At 48.9% G+C, this 17,948-nt stretch overlaps 1 protein-coding gene across 1 annotated transcript in view; it reads right to left on the reverse strand.

Annotated features, from left to right (window-relative positions):
• Positions 1–13,723: 13,723 nt before the first annotated feature.
• Positions 13,724–17,948, reverse strand: part of LOC140453723 (NF-kappa-B inhibitor epsilon-like) — a 29,875-nt gene continuing 25,650 nt past the window's right edge. Inside the window, exon 7 of the mRNA XM_072548687.1 lies at positions 13,724–16,286. Coding sequence (XP_072404788.1) covers positions 16,218–16,286 — 69 coding nt within the window. The 3' untranslated portion in view covers positions 13,724–16,217. The remainder of the gene's footprint in view (positions 16,287–17,948) is intronic.

Raw genomic sequence — 17,948 nt, forward strand, 5'->3', positions numbered from 1 at the left:
CCCTCCCCCCCCACCGACCCTCAGTAACAGCAGTGTGTACCATCCCCTCCCTCCCCCACCCCACCGACCCTCAGTAACAGCAGTGTGTACCATCCCCTCCCCCCCACCGACCCTCAGTAACAGCAGTGTGTACCATCCCCTCCCCCCCCACCGACCCTCAGTAACAGCAGTGTGTACCATCCCCTCCCCCCCCACCGACCCTCAGTAACAGCAGTGTGTACCATCCCCTCCCCCCCCACCGACCCTCAGTAACAGCAGTGTGTACCATCCCCTCCCCCCCCCACCGACCCTCAGTAACAGCAGTGTGTACCATCCCCTCCCGCCCCCCACCGACCCTCAGTAACAGCAGTGTGTACCATCCCCTCCCTCCCCCCCCACTGACCCTCAGTAACAGCAGTGTGTACCATCCCCTCCCCCCACCCCCCAACCGACGCTCAGTAACAGCAGTGTGTACCATCCCCTCCCCCCACCCCCCAACCGACGCTCAGTAACAGCAGTGTGTACCATCCCCTCCCCCCACCCGACGCTCAGTAACAGCAGTGTGTACCATCCCCTCCCTCCCCCCCCACCGACCCTCAGTAACAGCAGTGTGTACCATCCCCTCCCCCCCCACCGACCCTCAGTAACAGCAGTGTGTACCATCCCCTCCCTCCCCCACCCCACTGACGCTCAGTAACAGCAGTGTGTACCATCCCCTCCCCCCCCCACCGACCCTCAGTAAGAGCAGTGTGTACCATCCCCTCCCTCCCCCCACCGACCCTCAGTAACAGCAGTGTGTACCATCCCCTCCCCCCCCCACCGACCCTCAGTAACAGCAGTGTGTACCATCCCCTCCCTCCCCCACCGACCCTCAGTAACAGCAGTGTGTACCATCCCCTCCCTCCCCTCCCACTGACCCTCAGTAACAGCAGTGTGTACCATCCCCTCCCCCTCCCCACCGACCCTCAGTAACAGCAGTGTGTACCATCCCCTCCCTCCCCCCCACCGACCCTCAGTAACAGCAGTGTGTACCATCCCCTCCCTCCCCCACCGACCCTAAGTAACAGCAGTGTGTACCATCCCCTCCCTCCCCCCACCGACCCTCAGTAACAGCAGTGTGTACCATCCCCTCCCTCCCCCCACCGACCCTCAGTAACAGCAGTGTGTACCATCCCCTCCCTCCCCCACCGACCCTAAGTAACAGCAGTATGTACCATCTACAAGATACACTGCAGGAACTCACCCAAGATCCTTAGACAGCACCTTTCAAACCCACAACCACTCCCATCTTGAAGGACAAGACAAGATACATGGGAACACCACCCCTTGGAAGTTCTGCTCCAAGCCACTCACCATCCTGACATGGAAATATATTGCAGTTTCTTTAGTATCCCTGGGTGAGAATCCTGGAATTCCCTCCCTACCCACAGCACATGGACAGCAGTGGTTCAAGGCGGTAGCTCACCCCCACCTTCTTAAGGGCACCTGGGGACAGGCGATCAAAACTGGACCAGCCAGCAATGCCAGTGTCCCATAAATGAATAAAAAACTCGCGCTCCCCAGAGAACTAGAGGACAATCACTCAGGGATAGAAGGACAAACTGTAGTCTCCAAGTCCAAAGAAGACCAATCACAGTGCACATTGATTTGGAGGCCCAACTGCAGCTCCCTCAGGGAAAGGGACCACAAACTCAGAAGACCAACTGCATAGTGGGTGTGAGGGCTAACTGCAGTTCCTCTATGGGGACACAGGTACCAACTACAGAGCATCACTTGCAGCTCCCCTAGAGCCTAGCAGGGCCAACTGCAGCTTCTTAGCAGCTGGAAGTCCCATTTGCAGCTCCCTCAGTGATCTGGAGGATCCATTACAAACATCTTCAGAAGACAAAAGCACTGATTACAAAACCCCTAGGGGCTGGGAGGATCAACTGCATCTTCTCCTGGGCCACAAGGATGGAATAAACAGCTTAACTTCCGTAGGGAAGCGAGATGGTGCAGATTAATTCTGGTTAAACCATGCCTGCCAAAAATGACGGGGAAACCCCGAGACTCCCTCTTGTGTGTGCCCTCTTGTTGTCAGAGATGTCCCTGGACGGATGCATTTAACCATCAGTTGAAGAAATCCCCCAGTTATATTTACCAAGTGGAAAATTCCCCTGGTTAAATATAAACACATGAAAATAAGAAGTGTCGGCTATGAGGAAGCAGACTTACCGTTAGAGTTTACACAAACTCTGGGTGAATAGACACAGCCACCAAGGCTGCTCTGACGCTTTCAAATGCCAATTTCTATCCCCTCATTCCTTCCCCATCATCCTGGAAACATTTCTACTTCCTTTCAGACGATGGATTCCAGATGATGTGTTAAAGAACAGGATTTTATTCACGTTGCTCAGGACTGTCCTGCTTTGCGAAACAGTTTCATTTACTCTTTCACTTGAAACGCCTCCCTCCTCTTCACATTCTCTGTTCCAAGGAGAAGTGTCCCAGCTTCTTCACGTTCTTGGAATCCCAAGGTCCATTCCCAAAAACTCCTTCTGCACCATTTTGATATTGTTCCAAAGTGGGACCACAGTCCACCATAGTCGAATAGAGAGGGAATGGGACATTGGGATGAGCAGAAGGAAGGGCAACTGGGGGAAGCGAAGATGAAAATGCACATAAACCTTGCTCCTTACTGGGTGCTCCTTACTGGTTGTACCACTCCCCATTTTATGGTTTGGATCAGTGTCTCTTATTCATCAATGTTATGGTTTTACTTTCTGCAAGGTGCATTGTACCTTGATTTCATGTTAACTCCAGTTGAACAAGTCACAAACTCCCTGACTCACACTCCACCTGGCATTTTGTCTTGTGCTAAACCAGTCCCTGATGAACACACCAGTTCCCAGTTTGCCAAGAGGAATTCAGATGAGTGTTCGGCCTGAGAGATTCCAGCCTCCAAGGATTCCTAGCTCTCCAAAGGAGGAGAGGAAAGGGGGAGAAAGATTGTTCCCCTTGTGGGAGAGTGTACGACCAGAGTCAAGGGTCACCCATGTAAGGCAGAGATCAGGAGGACTTTCTTCTCTGAGGGTAATAAATCTTTCCCATAAAGCTTTTGAGGCTGGGTCATGAAGTCTACTCAAGGCTGAGTGAGACAGATTCTTAGTCAAGAACAAGAGTTACAGAGAAAAGGCACAAAAGTGAAATTAATGATGATCAGATCAACCATGATCTCATTGAATGACAGAGCAGACTCAATGGGCCGAATGACCACCTTCTGCTCCCACGTCTCACTTTCTGTCACAGTGTCACACATCTTCCCTTCTATAAGGGGAGGAGGAATGCTTGTTACAATCCTTCCAAAAAATCCAAATATACTCCGCTCGCCAGTTCTCCTTTATCAATTGTGTTAGTAACATCTTCAAAAGTTTCCAAAAGGTCTGTCAAACACAATTTCACATTCATGAATTGACACTGCCTCTGCCCATCACTTCCTTCACAGAGATTCCAGCATGTTCCTTAATCCTGATGTGAGGCCGACAGTCCTGAGGCCTCCTGGCTTTTTCCTGGTGACGTTTCCAAACTTCTGACCTGCAGGAATCATTCCAGAGTTGATTGAACTTTGGATGATGATCACCACATCATCAGCAGTCTATAGTTACTTCTTTCAAGACTTTGGGATGTTTAATATCAGATCCTGGAGATATATCCACCTTCAGTCACAGCGTAACACAACATGAAAATCGGCCCTTTGGTCTAAACTGGTCCGCACTGACCATGGTACCCACTCAGCTAGTTCCAGTGCTCGCATTTAGTCCATATCCCTCTTAAACCCTTCCCGTCTATGCAGCTATCCAGATGTTGTTAAAATGTTGTTATTGTACCTGCCTCAACCACGTTCTGTGGCAGCCCATTCTGTGTAGACCACCACTCTCTGAGTGAAGAGGTTGCTCCTAAATATTTCCCCTCTTGGCTTAAACCTATGCCCTCTAGTTTGCAATTCCCCATCCCTGGGGAAAAAGACTATATGCATTCATCCTATCTATGGTTTTACACACCTCACTAAGGCCACCCCTCATTGTCCTAAGTTGCAGGGAATAAAGTCCTATCCTGGCCAACCTCTCCCTAGAACTCAGGGCTACTACTCCTGGCAACACCCTGGTAAATCGTCTTTGCACTCTTTCCAGTTTCACGAAATCCTCCCTATAACGGATGAAAAGTGAGGACTGCAGATGCTGGGGATCAGAGTCGAGACTGTGGTGCTGGAAAAGCACAGCAAGCCAGGCAACATCCGAGGAGCAGGAGAATCGACATTTTGGGCATATGCCCTTCATTGGGAAGGGCTTATGTCCGAAACGTCAATTCTCCTGCTCCTCGGATGCTGCCTGACCTGCTGTGCTTTTCCAGCACCACAGTCTTGACTATAACAGGGTGACCAAAGCTGTATGCGATAGTCCAATGTGGCCTTACCAGCTACTTATACAACTTATAAAATGATTCCCAATTCCTATACTCGGTGCTTGGACCGATGAAGACCAGCATACGAAATGCCACCTTCAGCGCCTTGTCTCCCTGTGACACTGCTTTCAATGATCTGTAGACTTGCATTCCTAACTTCCTCTGTTCCAAAACACTCTTCAAGACCTTGCTATATATCTCCTACCTTGGTTTGCCTTTCCAAAGTACAACATTGTACACTTATCTGTACTGAATTGCATTTGCCAATCTTCAGTCCACATGCCCATCTGATCAAGATCCCTCTGTAATTTTTGATGACCTCCTGCGTTATCAGTGATCCCTCCTAATTTTGTATCATTCACAAGCTTGCTAATCATGCCTTGTCCATTCCCACCCAGTTTATGTTAATAACCATCACCAGCGGGCCCACCACCAATGACTCCACCTTTACTTTCTCCAGGAAAACTTGCTTCCTTCATTCCCTGCCATTCCCTATCCTCCAGGACAACAGAGCTTCAATAATCATTTACAGCTTCTCCCGACTCCTCTTGGACTTGACTCAGATGTCTTTGCCAACTATTTCCTCATTAAACAGAGAGAACGTTGGGAGAAACTCAGCATGTTTGACAGGACGTGTGGAGAATTCTCTAGAAGTTTCACATCAGATTCAAAACTCAAACTGCCTCTCGTTACAATCCTGCTGGGGTTTGCCAGTATTTTGTATTTCTCTCAGAATGGTGGGGGGGTGGGCACTGATCTGGACATTTCCTCTTCTTTTGGCTGTTTCTTTTATTTCAGCTTCTGGTTTCAACCCTATCTTTTGTACACAAAGATGGAACCAGACAATAGCAACTTTGTATAGTTCTCATTGTATTCCTATACTCGTGCACACCTGAAAATAACATTGAAACTCTGCGTTTTGGTTTGATTGAACATTTTTTTTTACACACTGTAGAAGCTTCTACAGTCCATTTTTATGTTGTTGTAACCTTATACTTGTATTCTAGTCTCCCTTTGTTAGTCTCTCATTGTCCTTTGCCTTATTCTAAAAGACTCTCAATCTTTCACTTGATTACCCATTGCCCATGTACCATTAATGCCATCAGTAACCTTGAAATGTGTTAATGTTGAGATTTAACACCCAGCCTTCCGACTGAACTATCTCACTTTCAAGCAGTGTTGAGTTCTATCATGCTCTGGTCACTCACCTATAAAGGTTCTTTTAAAACATAAACATTCACCTGCCTTCTGTTATTACACAACACTACGTCTAAAATAGAGTATCCTCTCGTCAGCTCAACATATTGCTCAGGAAAGCCATCCCTGAAACACTGCAGAAACTCACCCTCCACAATGAGATTGGATGCTATTTTGCTTTTGTTGTGCTGTCGGATGATCAGATCTTGTTGTGAACGCTGCAGTCGTTCAGGTCAAGTGGCCCGCGACTTTGTCTGTGATGTCATTCTGCATTCTCGGCTGCATGGATGTTCAGCTTCGTTTTTCCAGCATTTTTATTCCCTTTACCATCTTTCTCCTTCCTGTTACTAGCTTTACTTCCTACCAAATTTGAGGTATCCTTCAGGTTTCCATCTCTCCAGTTTGAGCCATCCCAAGCAGTCCTCGTACTGTCAGCATCACAGTCCCAATCCTGTTATGAGTAACCTGTCCACCTTGTGGTGTACCCACGTACCTCAGAAATCTGAAACCATCCCACCTGAACCAAATTTTATTAGATTAGACTCCCTACAGTGTGGAAACAGGCCCTTCGGCCCAGCAAGTCCACACTGATCCTCCAAAGAGTAACCCACCCAGACCCATTCCCCGACATTTACCCTGACTAATGGACCTAATCTATGGGTACACCTGCACATCTTTGGACTGAGAGAGGAAACCGGAGCACCCAGAGGAAACTCACGCAGACACGGGGAGAATGTGCAAACTCCATACAGACAGTAGCCTGAGGCTGGAATCGAAACTGGGTACCTGGCGCTGTGAGGCAGCAGTGTTAACCACTGTGTCACCCCAATTCTCCAGCCACATGGTCAATCGAACAAACCTTTAATGCTCACGATGACCCTGGGAAGAATCCTGAGATGACTGTTCTAATGTTTGTTTTCCTTCCTTCCAAACACCCTAAAATCTGCTTTTGGGATCTTACCTCTTGTCTTAACGGTGTTGTTGGCACCAATACGGACAATGGTATTTAACCATTTCCTCTCTCCCAGGAGGACGTTCTGCAGCCAGTCTGTGACAGGCTTGATCCAGCCTTGACTAGGGAGACAACACCTTATTCTGGAAACACACCTACAACCACTGAAGCAGCTGTCTGATTCCCTGACTATGCAATCTCCCACCACTATTGCCCTTCCATTCTTCTCCCTCCCCTGGTCTATGGTGCTATAGACTTGGTTCTGGCAGTATTCCAGAGGAACCATCACCCTCACCAGTAATCAAAATGGATATTGATTTGCAAACACAACAGGATCAGGGGAGCCTTGTGCTGCCTGCAGTCTCCCCAGTTTCCCCTCTGCATGGACATCCCTAACCTGCAGATTGACCATGTGCCTGAACCTGCTGGGTAGTCCTCTGTCTCATTAGTGCATAACAGTGGCTTTCAGAGAGATCCCCCAGGCTTGTACAGCCACTGTTGGATCTTCCAACAAATAAACCTTCTACCGGGCCAAGCTGACCTGCCAAAACACAACTTTGAAAAAGTTTTATACACAATGAGAATAAGTAGAATTACTTTGTGTTCTCACAAATCATCTTAGACCATAAAACATAGGAGTAGAAATTAGGCCACTCAATCGTGGCTGATAGCTTTCTCAACCCCATTCTGTCACTTTCTCCCTGTAAACCTTGATCCTCTTGGCGTTCAAGAACCCATCTATCTCCGCCTTAAACACACTCACTGGCCTGGCCCCCACATCCTTCTGTGGCAGTGAATCCCACAGATCCCCCACTCTCTGGCTGAGGAAGTCTCTCCTTATCTCTGTTCTAAAAGGGTCTTCTCTTTACTCTAAGGCTGTGCCCTTGGGTCCTAGTCTCTCCCACCAACGGAAACATCATCCCAACACCCGCTCTGTACAGGCCAGTCAGTATTCTGTATGTTTCAATTAGATTCCCCCTCATCCTTCTAAAGTCCATTGCGTATAAGCCCAGAGCCCTCAAACGTCCCTCATATGTTAAGCTTTCCATTCCTGGGACCATTCTCGTGATCCTTCTCTGACACACTCCAGGGCCAGTCCATCCTCCCTGAGATATGGGGCCCAAAACTGCACACAATACTCCAAATGTGGTCTGACCAGAGCCTTATAGAGCCTCAGAAGTACATCCCTGCTTTTATATTCAAGTCCTCTCAAAATAAATGCCAACATTGCATTTACCTTCCTAACAACTGACTCAATCTGCAAGGTTACCTTGAGAGAATCCTGGACTAGAACTCCCAAGTCTCTTTGCACTTCAACCTTCTGAATTTTCTCTGCATGCCTCTATTCTTCTTTTTAATAAAAACTTTTATTAAAAACCTTTTCAAGTATTTTCCAAAACAACCATACATAAAAAAAACACCAAAATACAAAAAAGTAGAGATAGTACAATGTCATATCACAATATTGTTAATGATCAAGTACTCACTATTCTACCAGAACAAATGCATCTACTTAAACTAAACCACAATCAAATTAAACCAAGGTTAAATTAGGTTGAGTTCAAGTTAAATTAAATTAAATTATACCACATTACTTTATACTATCTCACTCACTGCACCCCGATTCAAGCTCCCACCACTGGGGGCACCAGTCCTTGTATCCATACTTTCCCAGCATCCCCCTCCCAGGGCCCACAGCCACCCAATCTGACTCCCACGGTTATACCGCGGCCCTGGTTAATACTGCCGATAAATCTGTGTCTATATAATTTAGAAAGGGCCGCCATGTCTTATAAAACAGCTCCATTTTGTGGTGCACCGTATTTGTGAGGTAGTTTTGGGGGAGATGCTCCATCAGCAGCCTGCGCTATCCTGTAAGACCTGGGGGGTTTTCCCGATATCCAATTCATGAGAACGTTCTTCCTCCCACAGTGGGTAAGAATGTTCGGCAGTCTCTTCCCGTGTTCCCCCAGGGAGGGCACATTTGGCAACTCCAGGAGAAGGAATACCGGGTCCACCTTGACTTCAATTCCCAGGATTTCCTTCAGCTCCCTCACTATGGAACTCCAGTATTCCTGGATCTTACAACATGACCGGTAGCAGTGTGTGAGAGTGACTATACAGACGTTACATTTGGGGCATCCTGGAGATACTCCTCTCTTGAGCTTAGCCAGCCTCTCTGGCTCCATAGGAGCCCTGTGTAAAATCCATAAATAATAGCTTACCTGGGGGGACATCGTGACTCCGAAATCAACCCCAAATCCCCCTGTACCCAGTCACCCACACATGCTAACAGGGCTCTTATTTGATAGCTCTTCAAGTCTGGAAGGTTCACACCTCCGCCTCCACCCTGCGGGAGCTGCAATTTAGTAAATTTAATCGGGGGCGGCTGGGGCACCAAGTGAAGGGCCCAGGCCAACCCTTGAGCCGCCGTAACAATCGTCTGGGCAGCAACTTCGGGAGCATTCTCATGGGGTACAACAGGCGAGGAAGAAAGTTAATTTTAATCAGGGCTATTCAGCCCAACCATGATAACGGTAATCCCTCCCATTACTGCAGATCTGGTTTTACCCTCTCCAATAGTTAGCTTGATACAGCTGGTGGAAGGCAGGGGTAATTAAAATTCCCTCATACAAAAAAAAACCTTTCGATGACCATCGAAACAGGAGCTGCATTCCATCCTTCAGATCCTCCACTAATCCCTCCACTGGCATGGCCTCCGATTTTGTAAAGTTGATCCTGTATCCCGAAAAACTGCCAAATGAATGAATGATGAGAGAGGACGCTCCTGTCGACGACCTCTCCCAATGTTAAAGTTATCCGACTTAGTGCCAGTTGTGATGACTCCCACCTTAGGATTATTTATACAACATCTCGACCCATCTGGCAAAGGTTACCCCCAGACCAAAGTGCTCTAGGACCCCAAATCAGGTACGGCCTTTCTATCTGATAAAATGCCTCTTCTGCGTTTAGGGAGACCACCGAACCCTGTTTCAATCTTTGCTGGTATACCTGCACTATGGCCAGTACCCTCCCGATATGGTTGGAGGAGCTAGCGCCCTTGAACAAAACCCGTCTGATCGTCTTTCGTAATATGGGGCAGGACCCTCTCCAATCTCAGAGCCAGCATCTTGGATAGGATTTTAAACTCTACACTCAACCGTGAAATTGGTCTGTGTGAAGCACATTCTGCAGGGTCTTTCCCCCTCCTTTGAAATGAGGGAGATACCAGCCTCCCTTAGAGAAGGTGACAGATAATCCCATGTATATAAATGCCCAGAAGTGGCTCTACCAACACATGTATGAATTCTTTATAAAACGCACTTGGGAATCCATCTGGCCCTGGTACTTTGCCGCCCTGGAGAAGCTTCATTGCTTCCTGCACCTCCTGTATCGTCATAGGCGCATTCAACAGGGAAACCTGCTCTGCGTTTATACTGGGGAGGTCCAGATTCTTAAAAAAAGGACTGCATTTCACTGCACTGTCTTCACTGCCCTCTGACTGGTATCATTCTGCTAACTATTCCCTAAATCTAACATTGATCTCCTTCAACTCATAGGTAACTGTGCCAGGCATAATGGATTGGGTGGCATTTTTCTTTTGAGTGAGATATGCCAGATATCCACCTGACTTATCTCCAAATTCAAAGTCTTTATTTAGTGAAGGAAACCTTTTTTTTTGCCACCTGTGTGTGCAATGAGTCCCGAGCAGCCCAGAGAGCCGTGACCTGCTGTAGCTTGACCACTCGAAGGCCTGTTATAGTAAACTTCTTCAGCTACCTTCAGCCGGGCCTCCAGCATCCATTGTGGCTCCCCGATCTGCCTCTTTCTAGGTGTTGAATACAAAATGATCAGGCCTCGTAAATATGCCTTAGCGGCCTCCCAAAGTGTTGCTGGATCACTGGCCATACCCGAGCTGATATCCCAGAAGGCCCTGAACGCTCTTGTGATGTACTCAACGAATTTGCTGGCCCTTAAAAGGAATGGGTCCACGCACCCAGTGCCGTGAATCCATTCCACCACCCTCGATTTTAACGTCTCAATAAACTGGCACGTGGTCCGAGACAGCTATAGTCCCAAGTTTGCAAGCCAACATTCTGTCCAAACAGACCGATAAGGAACATGCCAATTTGCGTGTGGCACCTCTGTAGGTTGCAAAGTCTCTTCCGTGAGGGTGGAGATGCCCCCTCTAATGCGCCCTCCACACACCCGCTAATCCCAACTCCTCACACATGGCCACCTGCTGCTGAGATTGGCCCGGGCCTGTTTGCACCCTGTCTACCCCGGGATCTATTTGGTGATTAAAATCCCTGTCTATGATCGCGCAGCACACCCCAAGATTCCTAATTGATGCAGTCGCTAAGTTAAAGTGGGGACACGCTGGGGGACAATATACATTCAGGACCCCCTATCCTTCTCGGTGTGTTAGAGCTTTAAGAATGATGAACCGGCCACATTTGTCCTTAATTTGCTCAATGACCTGGAAAGGGAGGTTCCTTCTTACCAGTATCGCCACTCCTCTACCCTTGGAGCTAAAGAAGGAGAAGAATACCCCATCATAACCCCCCCCCCCCCCCCCCGCAGCTTCAGATGCTCCTTATCAGGGACTAGCTTGGGTTGGGATATCTGGTCGGCATGGACGGGTTAGAGCAAAGGGTCTGTTTCCATGCTGTACATCTCTATGACTCTAAACGCGTCTCTTGCAGTAGGGCGCTGTCCACCCTTCCCTTCCTGAGGCTTGACAGCACCCTCTTTCTTTTTAATGGGGGGGGGGGGGGGAAGTGGCTCCCTTTTACATTCCAGGTGCACCACCTGAACAAATGACTACCCAGGGTCACCCAGGGCAGCCCGTGGTTTCCCAAGAGGAGGAAGCTTATCTGAGGTGCAGCGAGCGACAAAGACATTAACTCTATAAAGTCTAAAAACTACTCCCTAGAAAAACTATTATAACTAAAAAGCTAACCACCACATTTAACTTAAACAAACACCCAAATAAAACAAACACCCAGTTCACTGGAGCTCTTGCCCATAGGGGTCAATCCTCCCAATCCTTGCTACCATCCTGGCTCCTTCCAGCCCCAGGCAATGCACAGATGAACATGTTATTTACATTCTGAGAGTTAACGATGGACGCCCCCCCCTCCCCCACACCTGTTCTCCATACATCTCAACCCCAGGTAGAGCCACCCCCAATCCAAAAACAAAAGGACAGCAGTGTGTGTAATAAAAACCCCCAGATAATAACCAACCGACCGAAATGAGGACTCAATCTGGTTTTACACCGAGGCAGTACAAAAGCTATAAAACCCGATAACCACAAAAAGGGGGAGCGGGGAGAAAAAGAGGGGCAGGTAAAGGTAAGAAAAACGGTACCCTTGTCGGTAACGGTGTCCCTTCCCCTCTCACCCCTACCCCACTCCCGACCCGAGTCCTTTATCTCAAAGAGTTAACAAAGTCCTTTGCCTTTTCTGCGGAATCAAAATTATATACCGTCCCTCCGTGAACCAAACGCAACAACGCTGGGTACCTCAAGGAATATTGAACGTTCAGATCCCTTACCTTTCTCTTAACTTCATCAAATACCTTTCTCTTCTTAAGTATGGCCCCTGAGAAGTCTTGAAATAAACATTCCTCTTGAGCCTTTGTATGTTCAGGCCTGGGGATCTCTCCCCTGTCTTGTTGCTGTTTCAATCATTAACTGTTTTTCTTTGTAATGCTGGGGTCGCACTAGGACCACGCAGGGGCACAGATCTGGCCTGGGCCCACTCCACACTCACCAGGCCCGACTCCAACTCCAGCCCCAGGAACTTTTGGGAGCCACTTCTCCAGAAATCCAACCAAGCCCTCGCCTTCCTCATGCTTCAGGAGAACCATCAGCTCCAAGTCTTTTCTTCTACTTTTGTTCCCAGGTCGTCCACTTGTCCCTGAAGGACCCGAACCTGCTGTTGCAGCGTTCGGATCCTTCCTCCCGAGAGCTCTGCTGCAGTTTCTGATGCCGCGGCCCTTTGATCCACCGTTTCTCCTCTTTGGTTCAGTGTTTGAATCTCCGGCTCCTGCCTTTTCACCACGGCAGATATTGGCTCCATCGCTGCTTCAATCTTCTCTCAGAGTTTTGCAAACTCCGTGAGTAACTGCTGCTGCCCCACTAAATCCAAAGAAACCGCCCCGGGAGTTTGAGTAATGGCTATGGACAACCCCGACACAGCGGGGGGGTGGGGGGTGCCCTGCCTGCTGTACTCCTTCACCCCTCTTCCTTTATTCACCTCCATCCTGATCTTAGAGCTGTCAACCCACAATGTTAGCAGTTCCAGGTGTTCAGTAACTTCACCAATTTTCCTCCAAGGGGTAGTTAATGAGGTGGGGGTGAGGGTGGTTAAAGGTCCACCTTCCCATGGAGTGTGGCACACTGCCCAGCACAGTAGACCACTCAGACCGCCGCCATCTTGGATCTCCCGCCTCTATTTTTCCGACCAAACTGCATGACCTCACACTTTCCCACGCCGTACTCCATCTGCCACTTCTTTGTCCACTCTCCTAACCTATCCAAATCCTTCAGCAGCCTCCCCACCTCCTCAATGCTACCTGTCCCTCCGCCTGTCTTTGTATTGTCTGCAAACGTAGCCAGAATGCCCTCAGTTCCTTCATCTAGATTGTTAATGTATAAAGTGGTCCCAGCACTGACCCTTGCGGAATACCACTTGTCACTGGCTGCCATCCTGAGAAGGACTCTTATCCTCAAACTGTGCTTTCTGCCAGACAGCCAAGCTTCTATCCATGGTCGTGCCTTGTCTCTAACACCATGGGCCTTGTCTTACCCAGCAGCCTCCTGTGTAGCACCTTGTCAAAGACCTTCTTGAAGTCCAGGTAACTAACATCCATTGGCTCTCCTTGGCCTAACCTGCTCGTTACTTCCTCAAAAAGAATTCGAGTAGATTTGTCAGGCATGACGTCTCCTTGGTGAACCATGCTGACTGTGCCCTACAGATAGTTCTATAATACCGTAACTGCATTCCAGAAAACCTCACCAAACTGAAAAACACTTTTATCGAAATAATGGGGCCTACGGAAAAAGTGGGGCTGGGGCAAATAAAAAATTCACTCACAATCGCTCAAAATAAAATCACCCAAACGTCTAACACAAAGTGCAGCACAGCCTGAAGGATGAAATCACATTTATTAACAAAAGTAAATTTAACACAGTACATTTGAAAGCTGCTCTCTCTCTGCAGTACCTCACACAGAGACTGCTCTGATAGCAGCTGACACCACACACACAGAACAAAGTGCGCAATCCGATCCCCACTGGAATCACACTATTGCAAACTGAGGGAATAATTCTCAAAAATACCCATCCCAAAATCTTGTGACATGATAGCCAATTGGTGCTGCTGAAACGTGTGTCATCCCAGAATTACCTTGTATTTTATCATTTACTTCCAAGTATTCAGAAATCTCATCCTTCACAACGGACTCCAAAAGCTTACCAATGACTCAGCTCAGGCAAATCAGCCTATAGTTTCCCTGTCTTTTACCCTACTCCCTTTTTAAATGGGGGGGGGGGGGGAGGTTACATTAGTGATTTTCCAGTCCTCCTCCTCTCCACCCCCCCCAAGTAGTGGAAGTTGTAATGGAAGGGAGCACTGCCTTGCCCATTCACCCAACTCCCTGTCTTTCGACCAGCTCACAGGGTAGATCTCCGTTCACATTTAACACTGGTAAGCAGTCTACAATGAGAAACAGATTTTACAAACTTCCTTCCCCCCCCCCCCCCCCTCACCCACTCATTAAAAAAGAAAATGCTGTTTTCTAAAAATATCAGGCAGCTCTAGAAGAGAGAGCAGGATGGACCTGTTTGTCCAGTGGGATCCTTCCCATTCACAGCAGATTCACCACAAGGCTAATGACAGCTTTCAAACTTCTTCCAATCTTAATAAATATTGTACAAGGTAAGCCACAGAACAGAATTACAACGCAATCCGCTGACCATCTGAGATCCAGACAGACATGAAAATCAGCACAGAACTGTCAAAGGGCCAGTGCTGAGGGAGTGCCGCACTGTCGGAGGGTCAGTACTGAGGGAGGGCCGCACTGTCGGAGGGTCAGTACTGAGGGAGTGCTGCACTGTCAGAGGGTCAGTACTGAGGGAATGCTGCACTGTCAAAGGGCCAGTGCTGAGGGAGTGCTGCACTGTCACAGGGTCAGTGCTGAGGGAGTGCTGCACTGTCACAGGGTCAGTGCTGAGGGAGTGCAGCACTGTCAGAGGGTCAGTACTGAGGGAGTGCCGCACTGTCACAGGGTCAGTGCTGAGGGAGTGCAGCACTGTCAGAGGGTCAGTACTGAGGGAGTGCCACACTGTCAGAGGGTCAGTGCTGAGGGAGTGCCGCACTGTCGGGGGGTCAGTGCTGAGGGAGTGCCGCACTGTCGGGGGGTCAGTACTGAGGGAGTGCTGCACTGTCAGAGGGTCAGTACTGAGGGAGTGCCGTACTGTCAGAGGGTCAGTGCTGAGGGAGTGCCGCACTGTCGGAGGGTCAGTGCTGAGGGAGTACTGCACTGTCGGAGGGTCAGTGCTGAGGAAGTACTGCACTGTCGGAGGGTCAGTGCTGAGGAAGTACTGCACTGTCGGAGGGTCAGTACTGAGGGAGTGCCGCACTGTCGGAGGGTCAGTACTGTGCGAGTGCTGCACTGTCGGAGGGTCAGTGCTGAGGGAGTGCCGCACTGTCGGGGGGTCAGTACTGAGGGAGTGCTGCACTGTCAGAGGGTCAGTACTGAGGGAGTGCCGTACTGTCAGAGGGTCAGTGCTGAGGGAGTGCCGCACTGTCGGAGGGTCAGTGCTGAGGGAGTACTGCACTGTCGGAGGGTCAGTGCTGAGGAAGTACTGCACTGTCGGAGGGTCAGTACTGAGGGAGTGCCGCACTGTCAGAGGGTCAGTACTGTGCGAGTGCTGCACTGTCGGAGGGTCAGTGCTGAGGGAGTGCCGCACTGTCAGAGGGTCAGTCCTGAGGGAGTGCTGCACTGTCGGAGGGTCAGTGCTGAGGGAGTGCCGCACTGTCAGAGGGTCAGTCCTGAGGGAGTGACGCACTGTCAGAGGGTCAGTCCTGAGGGAGTGCCGCACTGTCGGAGGGTCAGTACTGAGGGAGTGCTGCATTATTGGAGGTGACATCTTTCACTAAGATGTTCACAAAGCCCAATTTGTGCTGACAGTGCTGTGAAGGATCTAATGGCATTCTTTAAGGAAGATCCGAGGAATTGTGCCAGCATTCAGTTCGATAGCTGTGAGTCAATCCTCATCAATGACAGAGTTTCTCTTTCTAAGGGGCGGGGCGGGGGGGGGAGGGGTGGTGTTGCTGTATGTAATTTGATCTCGTACATAGCCGCCAAAATATTGTACTGACAACAAAGCAGGTGGAGATATCCTGAGATTGTGGAAGATGGTGCAGGAATCTTCCTTGTTATGTCATTGTCCTACAGCAGGTCATTGAAGTGCACACATCCCAAAGTTCCTGTCGCGATGGAAAAGGTCATGACCTTTGAACTCCACTGGCTTGTCAATCTTGACCCAGGTCTTTGTGGGAATGATGAAGCTGTGTCTGGTTTCTCTACTCCTTCACCTCCCTCTCTCTCCCGTGTATATTTAACGTCCAATAAGTTATCAAAAGTCAGAACACGTGACTGGCCTCCCCATCAATTTGATATCATCGAATGGAAACAGCGCAAGGATCTGCAGGAGAGAGAACATCAGCAAAGACACAGCCGTTAGGCAAGTCCTTCAGATACAGGAGGTGGTCCATTCATTCCCCTGATCTGCAACCCTGCATCAATGAAACGCCAGTGGGAACAGGTGCAAGGGGGAACTTTCAACACAGAATCTGGAGAAGGATTTCATGGGGAAAAACCTAGCAAAGGATGGGACAGACTGGGGAGTTTCCAAAGAGCCACGAGGGACTGAACAGTCTCCTTCCAGACTGTCATGATCAGTATTAATGACAGGAATTGAAACATCTCAATGCCCCAGTCAGGAAAACCTCCCCCTGTATCTAGTCTGCCCAGCCTTGTTCGAACTGTCTATGTTGCTATCATATCCCACTCATCCTTCTAAACCCCAGGGAATACAGGCCCAGTTGAACCAATCTCTCCTATGGGAGAGTCCTACCATCCCCAGTATCAGTCCAGGGACCCCCCACTGCAGACCCTCGATGGGAGGTCTATCCTTCCTTAGGTAGAGAGACCGAACCTGCAGGTGTGCTCTCACCAAGGCCCTGTATAACTGCAGGAAGACATCACTATTTCTCAATTCCAATCCTTCCTGCACTGGAGGGCATTGGATCATTTCCCTTCCTAATTGCTTGCTGCACCTGCCTGTCTACTTTCATTGACTAATCTATTAGGATTCCCAGATCCCTTTATACATCCACACTTCCCAATACACCACCGTTTAAATCATAGTCTCCCTCTCTGTTCCTTCACACCAAACTGGAGAACTTTCACATTTAGTCACATTGTACTGTGTTTGCACACTCACTCATCACGCTGAAATGGCTTTGACCTCTCCTCACAGTCCCACCCAGTTTCATATTAGGAGCAGAGCAGGAAAGGTTCCCTCCCTCAGGACATTTACAGAAAGCATCAATACCAGGCACCTGCGCATTGAGATTTCACAGCACAGCCCCTCCCTACCCCAGTCAGTGCTTGGAAAAGACTTTTTTTTATTCTCATTGTCTGTTTCTTTTCAATCCAGGTCAGGACTTTGCCCTTGGGCCCATGTATTTCAGTAATGCCACTAACCTCTTACATGGGACCGAATCAAACACACCACATCCACGGATTCGCCCCTACGGCTTACACCCTTCAAAAACTCCAGGAGATTTGGTCAGTGTGATGTCCCTTTCAGAAGTCCCCCGTTAGCTTTGTTCAACACCAGCTTTGCTTTCGAAATGTTCCGTTATCACATCTCTGAGAACAGACTCCAGCACTGGCCCACTGAGTGAAGGGAGATGAACTGGGTTTCTCTGGATTTTTTCTCCCTCCCTTTTGAAGTACTGAGGTTATATAGACCACCCTCCGATCTGCAGCAAACACTGCAGAGGCCACAGAATATTACAAGATGACTGCTGATGCATGGAGTATTTCCAGAGCCATTTCCAATTCCCAGCTCCTGCCTTTCACGAGATCCTGTCCATCTTGGATTTGATTTGACTATTTCCCACTCATGTCATCTTTCAATTCATCATTCAGTCTCACTGCTGTCTGTAAATGCCTCTGTGCTCTCAGCCCTCACCACATCATTCAGACCACGCTGTACACACACAGCAGCACTGGCTGAATGTTCAGCCTCTTAAACATCCCCCAGTGATCACTGCAGGAGCAAAGGCTTCACACTCAG

The sequence above is a fragment of the Chiloscyllium punctatum genome, chromosome 3 (genome assembly GCF_047496795.1).
Source record: "Chiloscyllium punctatum isolate Juve2018m chromosome 3, sChiPun1.3, whole genome shotgun sequence".
NCBI classification, from domain to species: Eukaryota; Metazoa; Chordata; class Chondrichthyes; order Orectolobiformes; family Hemiscylliidae; genus Chiloscyllium; species Chiloscyllium punctatum.